Source organism: Piliocolobus tephrosceles, chromosome 1 (genome assembly GCF_002776525.5).
Source record: "Piliocolobus tephrosceles isolate RC106 chromosome 1, ASM277652v3, whole genome shotgun sequence".
NCBI classification, from domain to species: domain Eukaryota; kingdom Metazoa; phylum Chordata; class Mammalia; order Primates; family Cercopithecidae; genus Piliocolobus; species Piliocolobus tephrosceles.
The window spans coordinates 107,238,049-107,252,903 of record NC_045434.1 but is presented as its reverse complement, the minus strand read 5'-3'; the positions used below and the strand labels follow the sequence as shown (position 1 = coordinate 107,252,903).

General features: G+C 42.4%; 1 protein-coding gene across 1 annotated transcript; it reads right to left on the bottom strand.

Annotated features, from left to right (window-relative positions):
- Window positions 1–881: 881 nt before the first annotated feature.
- On the bottom strand, window positions 882–8,359 carry BCL2L15 (BCL2 like 15). Its single transcript, XM_023222790.1, has 4 exons — window positions 8,026–8,359; window positions 7,324–7,445; window positions 1,643–1,867; window positions 882–1,015 (listed from the first exon to the last, which is right to left on the bottom strand). The coding sequence occupies exons 1-4, from the start codon at window positions 8,150–8,152 to the stop codon at window positions 998–1,000; spliced, it is 492 nt and encodes a 163-aa protein (XP_023078558.1). The 5' UTR covers window positions 8,153–8,359; the 3' UTR covers window positions 882–997.
- Window positions 8,360–14,855: the final 6,496 nt, after the last annotated feature.

Below are 14,855 nucleotides of genomic sequence, written 5' to 3'. Positions count from 1 at the left end.
TAACAATGCAGTAACTTTTATTTTCTTTGACCTTCCGAGTAGAAACAACTATTTTTGTTTGTTTGTTTGTTTTTTGGGTTGTTTTTGTTTTTTTGTGTTTTTTTTTTTTTGCTTACAACCTCTAAAATGCATAAAATAGTCCTCCTCAGGTGAAATTAACATGAAGTTTAGGGATGATTTTTTTAATGAAAATGCTCAACTTAAAATAACAAGATTTTAGGCCTGGCACGGTGGCTCACGCCTGTAATCCCAGCACCTTGGGAGGCCAAGGCGGGTGAATCACGAGGTCAGGAGATCCAGACCATCCTGGCTAACATGGTGAAGCCCTGTTTCTACTAAAAATACAAAACATTAGCCAGGCGTGGTGGCGGGCGCCTGTAGTCCCAGCTACTTGGGAGGCTGAAGCAGAAGAATGGCGTGAACCAGGGAGGCAGAGCTTGCGGTGAGCTAAGATTGAGCCACTGCACTCCAGTCTGGGTGACAGAGCGAGACTCCGTCTAAAAAAAACACAAACAAAATTTTCAACCAAAAAGCTTCCTGAAATCCTTTAAATTGCAAAATTAGTATACAAGATTCTTACCAAAAAGGACAGGGCTAAATCTGAAGGAATAGTTTCCATTATTCTCCCTTTCTCTCAAAATACCTCCAGCAAAGGCCTGCCCTGTTGTTTATAATTCCACTACTAACAAGTCATTACTTTGTGTCTAGAGGTCTTTGCTTCAACAGAACCTCATTAAAACTCATGTGAAAACAGAAAGTAGAAAATCTCTGTGGTTTGCGTTAAGTTGACAAAAAAACAAAACAAAACAAAAACCAACTCTGTAGGCCTCTGGCAGCTGCTCCCAACTTTAACAATCAGTAAAAAATAACTTATTCAGCTAAGTTCTGATAAAATGAAAAAAGTGTTTTTTTATTTGTTTGTTTGAATTGCCAGGAGTTAATCACCCAATCAGTCAACAAGGAAGTGATGTTCAGTCTCGTGAATAGCTCCACCTCTTCAGCTCTCCAGATTTTCCTAGGAAAGACAGTGAAAATCCTACAGTCAAAGGAATTGCTTTCAGGAACTTCCTAAGAAACCGGGAAATGATTAGCTCCAGGAAATGTAGCTCTTATTAAGGCTTCCACTGACCCTGTAAATGGAAAGGAGTGCTCTATGACAGCATAAGTTCTAATGATTACTAAAACGTGGGCTTAGAATACCTTCTATGGTTACAACTACAGCAAAGACTGTTTTTTCTTATATACTATTAAGGTGATTCTGACTCCCCTAACACACACATAAAGATGTTAGGGAAAAAAGACCCAGATATTTACAAGGGAACAGAGTGAAGCCAGGCTGAAATTAGAACTCTACCACGAATATACTTTATAGATGATTATGTGTAGGAAATGAAGATTAGCTTTACAGTAGTCAGCAGTCAATATTTTAGGTAGCATGACTCTGGAGTCCAACACCCACAGGCTTATCTTCTGTCTGCTCCACTTTTCCATGGCAAGAAAATCTAGGCATTTTCAGCAAAATAGGGAAGCCTGTTTTCCTGTTGGTTTCCAATTTACCAAAAGGGTCATGAATTGGAATCCCAGGTATTAGTACAAAAACAGTGCAAATACCTAGCAAAACCAGGAGCCCCAGCACACTTACCCAACCTCCCTGGCCCTGGATGAATTCCCGGATGGCTCGGTTCCCATTGATCATACCCGTCATGGGGATAGCCACCTGTCCCACTACTTCAGGAGCGATGTGAGCCATATACTCAAGAAGTTTCACTGACACTGCCAGAAAGGCTCTCTCATAAGCTAAGTTGGAATCTTGAGCACACCAGGTCTTGCTGAGAGATTCCACTGTGTTCTGGAGTATAGCTCCTGCCTGAGGAAAGACAAACGAAATCCATCAACAGAGTATCACTCAAAAAGTGCAGGAGGCTGCAGGTGCAGGAATCCAGTAGAGCGATTGTTTCTTAGAGTGCCAAATGTGCAATTGGTGGTAACTAACGAAATCTCAGAGGGTAGATGGATAATCTTTTCTCGTTTTAATATTTTGTTATCTTAATGGGCATTTGAAAATACATAAGTAGTTTATCAAACCCATGATTTCAGGTATTATTGCTTAGGTTAAACAAAATAAACGAAAAATGATTTGAAAGAAAAATATTAAGTATGTGATAGTCCTGCTGGTTAAATTGTAAAGGTATTGCTTGAATGACTAGGAAATGTCTGGAAAACTCTCAAGTAAAGACTGGGAGTGGTGGCTCACACCTGTAATCCCAACACTTTGGGAGCTGAGGCAGGCAGATCACCTGAGGTCAAGAGTTCAAGACCAGCCTGGCCAACATGGTGAAACCCTGTCTCTACTAAAAATACAAAAATTAGCCAGGCATGGTGGCGCACGCCTGTAATACCAGCTACTCAGGAGGCTGAGGCAGGAGAATCACTTGAACCTGGGAGGTGAAGGTTGAAGTGAGCCGAGATCCCGCCGCTGCACTCCAGCCTGGGTGACAGAGCGAGACTCTGTCTCAAATAAAAAAAAGGCCGAGTGCAGTGGTTCACACCTGTAATCCCAACACTTTGGGAGGCAAAAGTGGGAGGATCACATGAGGTCAGGAGTTCAAGACTAGCCTGGGCAACACATTGAGACCCTGTCTCTATGAAAAATTTTAAAAAGTAGCTAGGCATGGTGGCACATGCCTGTGGTCCCAACTACTTAGGAGGCTGAGGTGGGAGGATCACTTAAGCCTATGAGATTGAGGCTGCAGTGAGCTATCATTGAGCCACTATACTACAGCCTAGGTGACAGAGAAAGACTGTCTCAAAAATAGTAATTAATTAGAATTAATAATAAAATAATAATTAAAATAATTGAGTAGCTCTTTCTTTTCCTCTTTCCTTTTCAAATATGGGATCCAGAAGCCATTAGGTGGGTCCAAGCAAGATCTGTGGGGATTTAGGGGGGTCAAGGGTGGTCAGAGCTGGATATCAGAGCCCAAACAAGCTGAAAAGGACATCCATGTGGGAGGGCACCTAAATCTTGATTTCTAAATATCATTCTCCATTAAAACAAACCAAAGGCCAGGTGCAGTGGCTCACGTCTGTAATCCCAGCACTTTGGGAAGCCAAGGCAGGTGAATCATGAGGTCAGGAGTTCAAGACCAGTCTGGCCAACGTAGTGAAACCCCGTCTCTACTAAAAATACAAAAAAGTAGCCGGGTGTGGTGGCGGGCGCATGTAAACCCAGCTACTCTGGAGGCTGAGGGAGGAGAATCACGTGAACCCGGAAGGTGGAGGTTGAAGTGAGCCGAGATGGCACCACTGCACTCCAGCCCGGGCGAAAGTTCGAGACTCCGTCTCAAAACAAAAGGTGGGCGCGGTGGCTCACACCTGTAATTCTAGCACTTTGGGAAGCCGAGGCGGGCGAATTGTCTGAGCTCAGGAGTTTGCGACCAGCCTGGGCAACATGGTGAAACCCCCGTCTCTACTAAAATAAAAAAATAAAAAATAAAAAAAAAATTAGCCAGGCCTGGCAGTGTGCGTCTGTAGTCCCAGCTACTCGGGAGGCTGAGGCAGGAGAATTGCTTGAATCCAAGAGGCGGAGGTTGCAGTGAGCTGAGATCATGCCACTGCACTCCAGACTGGCAACAGAGTGAGACTCGTCTCAAAAAATAAAAGAAACCAGCGCTCTGTGGAGAATGGTTGATTTCAGTTTGGGGCTAGGGAAGTGTAAGATCTTCTGTCAGAAATTAAGGAAGTACTCAAATAAAAATAGAGACACATCAAAGAGGTGCAGTCTAGAGTGAAAGGACTCCCACTAGCTAAAACTAGGATGATTTGAGCATCTAAATTAATAATGACGTTAACAGATTATAACACACTGAATAAAGTAGGAATTCATGGGTCCAGTGCTGATAAGAAATGAATGCATTGAAATTTTGATGAGATGGGGAATATTTACATAGTTTCAAAGTACCTCGCCATAAAACACTTATTAATTACAAAGGGGAAAAGAGTAACTTTATAGAGGAGAAGCCATACAGACACCATCTGAAGTGATTAAAGTTAACAACATCAATACTGGGATAAAATGAAATCTTGTGCCAATTGATGCAATGCACTGAGAACCCAGCAATACTGCTGTGATATTCCTACCAAAGGTACATATCTTTAATTTATTCAAGAAGAAACATCAAACAAACCCAATTACGGGACATTCAACAAGAGAGACCATAGTCTTCAAGTGTCAAGGTAATGAAAATCAAGGAAAGACTAAGGAAAAATTCCAGATTGGAGGAAACTAAAGAGAAATGACAACTAAATGCAATATGTGATTCTGGCCTACAACTTTTTACTATACATTACATTATCGGGACAAATGGCAAAACTTGAAAGAGATCTAAGGATTAGATGAAAACGAATCAATGTTAATTTCCTAGTTTTGATGGTTAGAATGTGGTGAGAATGTCAATTAGAGAATGTCTAATTGTTTGAAGGAAGTATAAAAATATTAGGGGTTGATGAAATATGTCAACTCCCTACTGTCAAATGATTAAAGAGAGAAATTATTTGTACTATCCTTGCAACTTCTCCCTGAGTTTAGGGCTGTTTCAAAATATTTTTTTTTTATTAAAACAAGTTCAAGTCAAATATTTTTTTTTTTTTTTTTTTTTTTTTTTTTTTACAGATTTTTTCTCTTTCACCCAGTTTGGAGTGCAATGGCACCATCTTGGCTCACTGCAACCTCTGCCTCCCGGGTTCAAGCAATTCTTCTGTCTCAGCCTTCCGCGTAGCTGGGATTACAGTTGTGTGCCACCATGCCTGGCTAATTTTTGTATTTGTGTTTGTATGTATGTGTGTATGTATGTATTTATGTATGTATGTATTTATTTATTTTGAGAGAGGGTCTCGTTCTATTGCCCAGATTGGAGTGCAGTGGTGAGATCTCAGTTCACTGCAACCTCCCTCTGCCTCCCAGGTTCAAGTGATTCTCCTACCTCAGCCTCCCGAGTAGCTGGGAATTACAGGTGTGCGCCACTATGCCCAGCTAATTTTGGTATTATTAGTAGAGATGGGGTTTCACTATGTTGGCCAGGCTGGTCTCAAACTCCCGGCCTCAAGCAGTCCGCCCCTCTCGGTCTCCCAAAGTGCTGGGATTACAAGCATGAGCCATGGCACCCAGTCAAAAAAAAATCTGTTTAATGAAAAAAAAGTCAACTCAGCTATCAACTACCTAGGACAGCCTCAGGGCAAGTAACTGAAAGTAACACGTCCAGTTCTGCTTGAAAGTAGTTTAGGCACACTGCCCAAGCTGTGTATAGTAGGAAGAATAAAGCATAACGGTTAAGAGTGTGGTTCTTTTTTTGAGACAGAGTCTTGCTCTGTCGCCCAGGCTGGAGTGCAGTGGTGTGACCTCAGCTCACTGCAACCTCCGCCTCCCGGGTTCAAGTGATTCTCCTGCCTCAGTCTCTCAAGTAGCTGGGATTACAGGCATGGGCCATCACACTCAGCTAATTTTTGTATTTTTAGTAGAGACAGGGATTCTCTATGTTGGCCAGGCTGGTGTTGAACTCCTGACGTCAAGTTATCTGCCCAGCTAATTTGTGTATTTTTAGGTAGAGATGGGGGTTTTACCATTTTGACCAGGCTGGTCTTGAACTCCTGACATCAGGTGATCCACCCAGATGGGCTAGGCGCAGTGATTCACCCCTGTAATCCCAGCACTTTGGGAGGCCGAGGCGGGTGGATCACCTGAGATCAGGAGTTCAAGGCCAGCCTGGCCAACATGGTGAAACCCCATCTCTACTAAAAATACAAAAATTAGCAGGGCATGGTGGCGGGCATCTGTAATCGCAGCTACTTGGGAGGCTGAGACAAGAGAATCACTTGAACCCGGGAGGCAGAGGTTGCAGTGAGAGTCTGTCTCCAAAAAAATAAAAAAAGAAATTCTTATTGAGGACGTATTATATATAAGGCACTGTTACAGGTTGTGTGAATATGGCAGTGAACAAAACAGATTAGATGTTTGCTTTTGTGGTGTTATATGCAGATGGGGAGCGGTTGCTGTGGCAATAATAGCTTCCATGATAACTCATACAGGGGCATAATGATTAAATGAGATAATAATTGCACATTGTAAGTGATAAGTTAATATTAGCTGTCATTGTTGATACATATCAGCAACATCTCCTAGATACTGCCTTATTGTCTTTACATCTGGTACAGAGCCCAAGTACTACTGCCAGTAATCAGCATTCTGATGAAAAGCCAGTGAGCTGCTGTAGGGCTTATCCCTCATTGCATCAAACTTGTAGACTGCCTGTCATTCCTGTATATACTTCACTGCTGGACCCTAGGGGAAAAAAATGCCCACCTCCAACAAAATAAGTATTAAAATATGCATAGGCTGGGGCCGGGCGTGGTGGCTCACGCCTGTAATCCCAGCACTTTGGGAGGCCAAGGCAGGCCAATTGCCTGAGCTCAGAAGTTCGAGACCAGCCTGGGCAACACGGTGAAACCCCATCTCTACTAAAATACAAAAAATAATTAGCCGGGTGTGGCAGCGTGCACCTGTAGTCCCAGCTACTTGGGAGGCTGAGGCAGGAAAATTGCTTGAACCCGGGGGATGGAGGTTGCAGTAAGCCAAGATCACGCCACTGCACTGCAGCCTGGGTGACAGAGCAAGATTCCATCTCAAAAAAAAAAAGCATAGGCTGGGTGTGGTAGCTCACGCCTGTAATCCCAGGACTTTGGGAGGCCGAGGTGGGTGGATCACCTGAGCTCACAAGTTCAAGACCAGCCTGGGCAACATGGCAAAAACTCATCTCTACTAAAAATAAAAATAAAAATAAAAAATAGATGGGCATGGTAGCACTTGCCTGAGGTCCCAGCTACTCAGGAGGCTGCAGTGGGAGGATCACTTGAGCCCAGGAGGTAGAGCCTGCAGTGAGCTGAGATCACACCACTGCACTTGAGCCTAGGTGACAGAGTAAGACCCTGTCTCAAAAAAAAAAAAAAAAAAAAAAAAAAAAAAAAAGATGCTATACTTTGCCAAGAATAAAGTGCTATAAAATGTGCTCTATGCACACTACACACAGCTCTGATGAAGACCAAGTAGAGACAAGCTGAAGGTTCATCAGCCTATGCCAAAAATTTTCCATCTCTGTACCACTTAGGTTTTAGCAATTGGAGAATTCTTGCTACACCTCCTTGGAATATAAGCCCCCAAATATTTTCATAGAACATTCCTAGTCACCATAGTATGGGAGTAGTAAGAAAAGGAAGTTTGAAATAGAAAAAAAAAAAGTGGCAAATAATAGCATGAAGTAGAAATTTGACCTGTCCCTGAATGGTTTCTGCAATGATGTTTTTGGCAGAAGTTTCCAATTCTGCGTTGAACTGGTCACCCAACATCCGAAGGCGACCGGCAATGGTAACCACGTCAAAAGAGCAAGGTTCTCCTACGACAGAGGGAACACATTTGTTACAGTGTTTGAAGCAATGGCAAGTCCCAGGAATCTGGGCAATGAGAAAAATTGATCTTGTTTTTAAATAATTTTCACATCATCTCCCAAGAGCTTAAATGTTCTGTCAACACCAATAGTCAGAAAGTTTCCCTTCATTGAGAACCTCTTTCCCTTTAGGTGTTGCTGAAAGCTTAGAGTTTGCCCTTTGAAACTTAAAGGAAATAAATAAAACATACCCCTTTTTTGTTTGAGACTGAGTCTTTGTCGCCCAGATTGGAGTGCAGTGGCGTGATCTCTGCTCATTGCAACCTCCGCCTCCCAGGTTCAAGCAATTCTCATGCGTCAGTCTCCCGTGTAGCTGGGACTACAGGTGTGAGTCACCATGCCTGGCTAATTTTTGTATTTTTAGTAGAGATGGGGTTTCACCATGTTGGCCAGGCTGATCTCAAACCCCGGACTTCAGGTCACCTGCCTTGGCCTCCCAAAGTGCTGGGATTACAGGAGTCAGTCACTGTGCCCAGCCGAAAACATACTCTTATTGACCTGCAATCACCACCTAGGCCAGGAGCCTTACCTGAATCTACTTCATCTACACAGCATAGGTTCCGGTTGGCAACCCGCAATGTTGGGCCCAAGAAGTCCATGAGTAGAGTGTTCACAATGCATTCCGTTTGTTCCTCAAAAGTTTGGGGGCTCTTCATTTTAGATGTTTGCTGCCAAGTTTCGCTTTTCCACAAAACAAGCAGTTTTCAGCCCAGCAGGAAGTTAAAAACACTGGTAAATCAACAAATGTTTCTAACTCTTGTAGTTTCCTGACATGTAGCCCTGGAACTTTTCCCACTAGCTTTCTTCAAACACAGCGGCTCAGAAAGGTGGGACTTCTCGGAAGGGATTACCTACTTGGAACTGGGGAGACTTTAAAGACTTTAGGTTCTTTATCTCAGACCACACCCTAACCACATAAAGTTAATGCTTAACTTTTATCGTTAGATAGCCAATCTAGAACTGAAACAGAGTTCAGGAAGAGCCTCTGGAGTGATTTTATTAAGAAATACTTCCTTTACTTCTTAGGTCCTGCATATGGCATAATTTAAAGGAAGGTTTTGAAGTTACAGTGGACCAGCATTCAACTTCTGTTTATGCGGCCGGGCGCGGTGGCTCATGCCTGTAATCCCAGCACTTTGGGAGGCCGAGGCGGGCGGATCACGAGGTCCGGAGATCCAGACCATCCTGGCGAACACAGTGAAACCCCGTCTCTACTAAAAATACAAAAAAAAAAAAAAAAAAAAAAAAAAAAATTAGCCGGGCGTGGTGGTGGGTACCTGTAGTCCCAGCTTCTAGGGAGACTGAGGCAGGAGAATTGCGTGAACCTGGGAGGCAGTGGAGCTTGCATTGAGTGGAGATTGCGTGACTGCACTCCAGCCTGGGCGACAGAGTGAGACTCCGTCTCAAAAAAAAAAAAAAAAAAAAAACCAAAAAAAAAAACCTTCTGTTTATGGAATTTATTTGCCATCATCATATAATAATTATTTACCAAACAAGGAACTATACTTGGCACTGTAACATAGAAAAATGATACAGGCACAGTTACTGTGCTCATGAAGCTTACACTTCAGAAGAAATGACAGATATTAAATGACTCTTCACATAGTTATTTGTGCTATTGAGATCAGTGCACCTTCATCAGTGAAGTGTAATAGAGAATCAAGCCTTTGATCAGTTTAATAGGGAAACAAGCCCAGGGGACTGGGAAGGCTTCCTTAAAATAGTAGAATCTGAGATGAGCTCTGAGGAATAAGTAGGCATTCACTATGCAAAAAGGAGGCATAATACTATTCTAGGTGGAGGAGTAGCAGATATGAAGTCTGGGAAAGTTAAAAAAAACAACTCAAACAACTTGGAAATATACATGGGGACAATAGAAAATATTTCACAGATAAATTATGAGGATTAAGTAAGATAACATGCAGAATGGCCTAGCACTGTTGGCATACGATAAATGTTAAATGTCCTCCTTTTAGCCCAAGGCATAATGACCAGGATGAAAGAGATCTGAGATTCTCTCTCTAGCAAAAGGATTTTCCTAACAGGGTCGGACTCCATCATTGTTTTAAGAGATCTCATGATTAGACACTTATCTGTAGTGGTTGCCTTTTTAATGTAGCTAAATCTAGATTTTGGGTCTGGGTCTCAGACCCAAATCAAACCTATCAGCAAACTTACCACTCAACCTGTCTGACCTGGTGAAGTTATTAATATTAACAGCTCCAACTAATAAAAGAGTCAAGCACAGGCCGGGTGCGGTGGCTTACACCTATAATCCCAGCATTTTTGGGAGGCCGAGGTGGGCAAATAACCTGAGGTCAGGAGTTCACGACCAGCCTGGCCAACATGGCAAAACCCATCTCTACTAAAAATACAAAAATCAGCTGGGCATGGTGGTGCGTGCCTGTAATCCCAGCTACTCGGGAGGCTGAGGCATGAGAATCGCTTGAACCTGGGAGGCGGAGGTTGTGGTGAGCCGAGATTATGCCACTGCACTACAGCCTGGGCAACAGAGCAAGACTCTGTCTCCAGAAAAAAAAAAGAGAAAAGATTCAAGCATAAACAGTAAGTCAGTTGTTCAGAATGGAATTTCTATCTTGCAAAATATCAAAGCCAATCTTGTGTTTTCTGTTCCATTTGAAAATACATACAACCACTATACATCTATTAAAATGGCCAAAATCCAGAACACTGGCAAAACCAGATGCTGGTGAGGATGTGGGGCAGGAACTGTCATTCATTGCTGGTAGGAATGCAAAATGATACAGCCATTTTGGAAGAGTTTAGCAGTTTCTCACAAAACTAAACATCCTCTTAACATATGATTTAGCAATTATACTCCTTGGTATCTACCCAAAGGAGCTGAAAACTTGTCTACATAAAAACTTGCACATGGTTGTTTATAGTAGCTTTATTCATAATTGCCCAAACTTGGAAGCAACCAATATGTCCTTCAGTAGGTAAATGAATAAATAAACTGTCACACATACAGACAATAGACATTATTTAGTGCTAAAAAGAAATGAGCTGGCCAGGCGTGGTGGCTCATACCTGTAATCCCAGCTACTCAGGAGACTAAGGCAGGAGAATTGCTTGAACCCAGGAGGCAGAGGTTGCAGTGAGCTGAGATGGCACCATGGCACTCCAGCGTGGGTGACAGAGCGAGACTCCATCTCAAAAAATAAAAGAAGAAATGAGCTATCAGGCCATGAAAAGATAAGGAGGAATTTGGGTGATAATTGGACTTTGGGTAATAATTGATGAGGTAAGTTTATCAGTTTATGACAAATTGTACCACTTTGATTGAGGATGTTGATAATGGGGAAGACTATGCTTGTGTGGGGGCAGAGGGTATATGGGAAATCTCTGTACCTTTGTTTCAATTTTGCTTTGAACCTAAAACTGCTCTTAAAAAGTCTTAATTTTTAAAAATGATCATAAATTGCTTTTGGAGTAAGAACACAAATTATGTTCCCATGTAGCTAAAAAAAGCGCTATTTTCATTTGTCATTATCTGTCGCTCATTCTCTCTAGAGACAAAAGGGCTGAAACCTCCATTATTACTAAGTAGGCTTCAGATCTTTAACATCAGAAGGGCACTCAGAGAAAATTCTAGGCCAGCCTCCTTTCACATTAGAGCTAGCCACTGACAGTTGAAGGATTCTAAAAAATACATTTGTGACATACTCCCAAAACAATATATAAAAAATGAAAATATTTATGAGACCATCCAGCTGGTATTAAATAGCATGCCCAAGTTCACACATCAGTAAGTGGCAGAATAGAAATTTTAAACCAAGTCTGTCTTACATCAGACTGAAGCTTTTCCCACAGTAATAAACCACCTTCCTCATTTCATTATCAATATGCTTATGCCATCTTTGAAATCGAATCTTGAGTCCAGGGGTGGCGGCACGCACCTATAGTCCCAGCTACTCAGGAGGTTGAAGCAGGAGAATCACTTGAGCCCAGATCAAGGCTTCACTGAGCCATGGTCATACCATTGCACACCAGCCTGGATGACAAAGCAAGTCTCTGTCTCAAAAAAAAAAAAATCTAATTTCAACTCCTTTGCATTGTCTTCTATAATCAATGTTGTAAAGCTATAGAAACAGAGTACAGCCTGTCATTGGCAATGTGGAGTAAATTTTCCACGTTTGTTTACTTCTTCTGGGCCTTCAATAAAGCACCCTCCAAAACTATCCCTTTCCATCAGCCCACATACCTTCACCCTTGCAGTTGTAATATTGTGCTCTTAATTATTACTGAAAAATGATGAGGCCAGAATTGTTTCACTGTCACTTGTTTCTCTTGCCACCCTCTGACCACAACAATTTACATCCCTCCCCGAAAAGCTTTGTCTCATTGTATCATTGGCTTAAAGTCCAGGATCCTGTCATGTGTACCAGATGTGCATGTGGATGAAGATCCTTGGGTGCAACTCCTCTCAACATGGAGACTTGTAACTAAGAAAACAAGCAATGTGTCCCCTCTCCCCTAAACACCCCATATCTAAGAAAGGAATAGAATACTTTTAACAGAATGCCTGTTCAAAAATAAGGGTAATGGAAATATATCACAGTCACTGATTCATAACTATAAAATGATGGTAACTATGCAAATTATTGCCTCTGCGGTGTTCCAAAACACTATTGTCTTTGTGGGACCTCATTACATACATAACATTCTGTTTACTTGTCAACTAAGAATGATATTAGAAGACTGCTGCTTTAAGAGCACAGTATGGACTACCTTCATGGATTGTAAAATATAAACATCTACTTATATCACATCATCAAACCCCATGTCTGCAGAAGCTACAGAGAGTTCCTGGGGGGGAAATATTAAAGAATTAACTTAATAGTATACTTGAGCTTTAGTCATTTTGCTTATAAATTAGTAAAGCCAGGCTATAGGAACAATCAGTTCTTCATTGAGATAATCTTAGAGTATATTTTCCAAAAGCAACAATTTCATATTCTATGTATGCCTGTTACATTACAGAAAAGCAACCAAGTAGAACATAGTCTTCTAAAAGCTCCAACAGTTGGGATCACTTTAGTATCTTCATTTATTCAGTTGCTTAGTCATACCTAATTTTCTTTAGATCAACTTTTCAGTTATAGTTTTTAATTTTAAAAAGTCAATCAATTTACTCAGTTTCTACCACCTGCATCCTGTTCCCTTGCTACACTTTTTTTTGAGATGGAGTCTCACTCTGTCGCCTGGGTTGGAGTGCAGTGGCGCAATCTCGGCTCACTGCAAACTCCGCCTCCGAGGTTCAAGTGATTCTCCCTCCTCAGGCTCTCGAGTAGCTGGGATTACAGGTGCCTGCCACTACACCCAGCTAATTCTTTGTATTTTTAGTAGAGATAGGGTTTCACCACGTTGGCCACGCTGGTCTTGAACTCCTGATCTTGTGATCCACCCACCTTGGCCTCCCAAAGTGCTGGGATTACAAGTGTGAGCCACCACGCCCAGCCCCTTGCTATACTTTGAATTGGCAGCACTTCAATTTTATTTCTCCTAGTATGTAAACATTCACCATTTAACTGAACCATAAAAATACAGAAAATGCAATTCTGAAGCTGTTCTAATCCCTCCCTTTCCTGCCACTGAGGATCCATGGTCTAAATCAGTGGTTCTCAAGTAATGGCCATTTTGCCCCCTGTCCCAGGGTAACTTTGACACTGTCTAGAGGCATTTTTAGTTGTCACAACTGAGGATTCTACTGGCATCCAGTGGGTAGAGGCCAGAGATACTGCTAATAACCATTCTACAGTGCAGAGGAAAGCCCCTCACAACAAATAATTATCTGGCCTCAAATGTCAATATTGCCACTTTTAAGGAAATCCTGGCCTAGAAGAAATTCCGTTATTTTCCATATAGTTGATACAATATCGTAAAACTCATTTCAAACATCAATCCCAAAACACATCAGAATCTAATGATATAGAGCCATTCATTCAATAAAGATTTACTGAGTAATGCTATGTGGCAAGCACTATGGAAATAAAGGAAAGAGAGAATCACTCTTTTTTTTTATTTTATTTTTATTTTTTGAGACAGAGTTTCGCTCTTGCTGCCCAGGCTGGAGTGCAATGGCACGATCTTCGCTCACTGCAACCTCCACCTCCCAGGTTTCAAGCAATTCTCCTGCCTCAGCCTCCTGAGTAGCTGGGATTACAGGTGCCCGCCACCCCACCTAGCTAATTTTTGTATTTTTAGTAGAGACGGGGTTTCACCATGTTGGCCAGGCTGGTCTCAAACTCCTGACCTCAGGTGATCCACACACCTTGGCCTCCCAAAGTGCTGGGATTAGAGGCATGAGCCACCACACCCGGCGAGAATCATTCTTAAAAGTTGTTCAGGCCAGGCGCAGTGGCTCATGCCTGTAATCCCAGCACTTTGGGAGGCCAAGGCGGGTGGATCACCTGAGGTCAGGAAATTGAGACAAGCCTGACCAACATAGTGAAACCCTGTCTCTATTAAAAATTCAAAAAATTAGCTGGGTGTGGTGTGGGCACCTGTAATCCCAGCTACTCAGGAGGCTGAGGTAGGAGAACTGCTTGAACCCGGGAGGCGGAGGTTGCAGTGAGCCAAAACCGTGCCATTCATTCCAGCCTGGGCAACAAGAGCAAAACTCCGTTTAAAAAAAAAAAGTTGTTCAATGGGGAAGACCACTCAATAAACAACCCACAAAACCCAGGCTCTTACCAGAAGATTCAATACTGTTTGTTATCTACTCCTATTAAGAGCCTAGTTGAGGCTGGGTAACACCTGAGGTCAGGAGTTACCAGCCTGGGCCATCATGATGAAACCCTGTCTGTACTAAAAATACAAAAATTAGCCAGGCATGGTGGTGCATGCCTGTAGTCCCAGCCACTTGGGAGGCCGAGGCAGGAGGATGGCTTGAACCTGCAATGTGGAAGTTGCAGTGAGCTGAGATCACACCACTGCACTACAGCCTGGGTGACACAGCAAGACTCTGTCTCAGATTAAAAAAAAAAAGAGACTAATTGAGAGAAGTGATAGGTGAAAAATTTTCTGAAGGGTGTATGTTCATCTATGTATCTAGATAGTAGAAATCCTTGAATTAAGCTGGATGATGAAGGCTATATACTTGGATCATGTTAAGTCCTTGAAGAAATGCCTTTATTAAGCACCATGTTGTTGTTGTTAGTATTATTATTATTATTATTGAGACAGGGTCTTGCTCTGTAGCCCAGGCTGGAGTTCGGTGGTGTGATCATAGCTTATTGCAGCCTCGACCTCCTAGGCTCAAGCAGTGCTCCCACCTCAGCCTCCCAAGTAGCTGGGACTACAGGCGCATGCTGCCACACCTGGTTAATTTTTTAC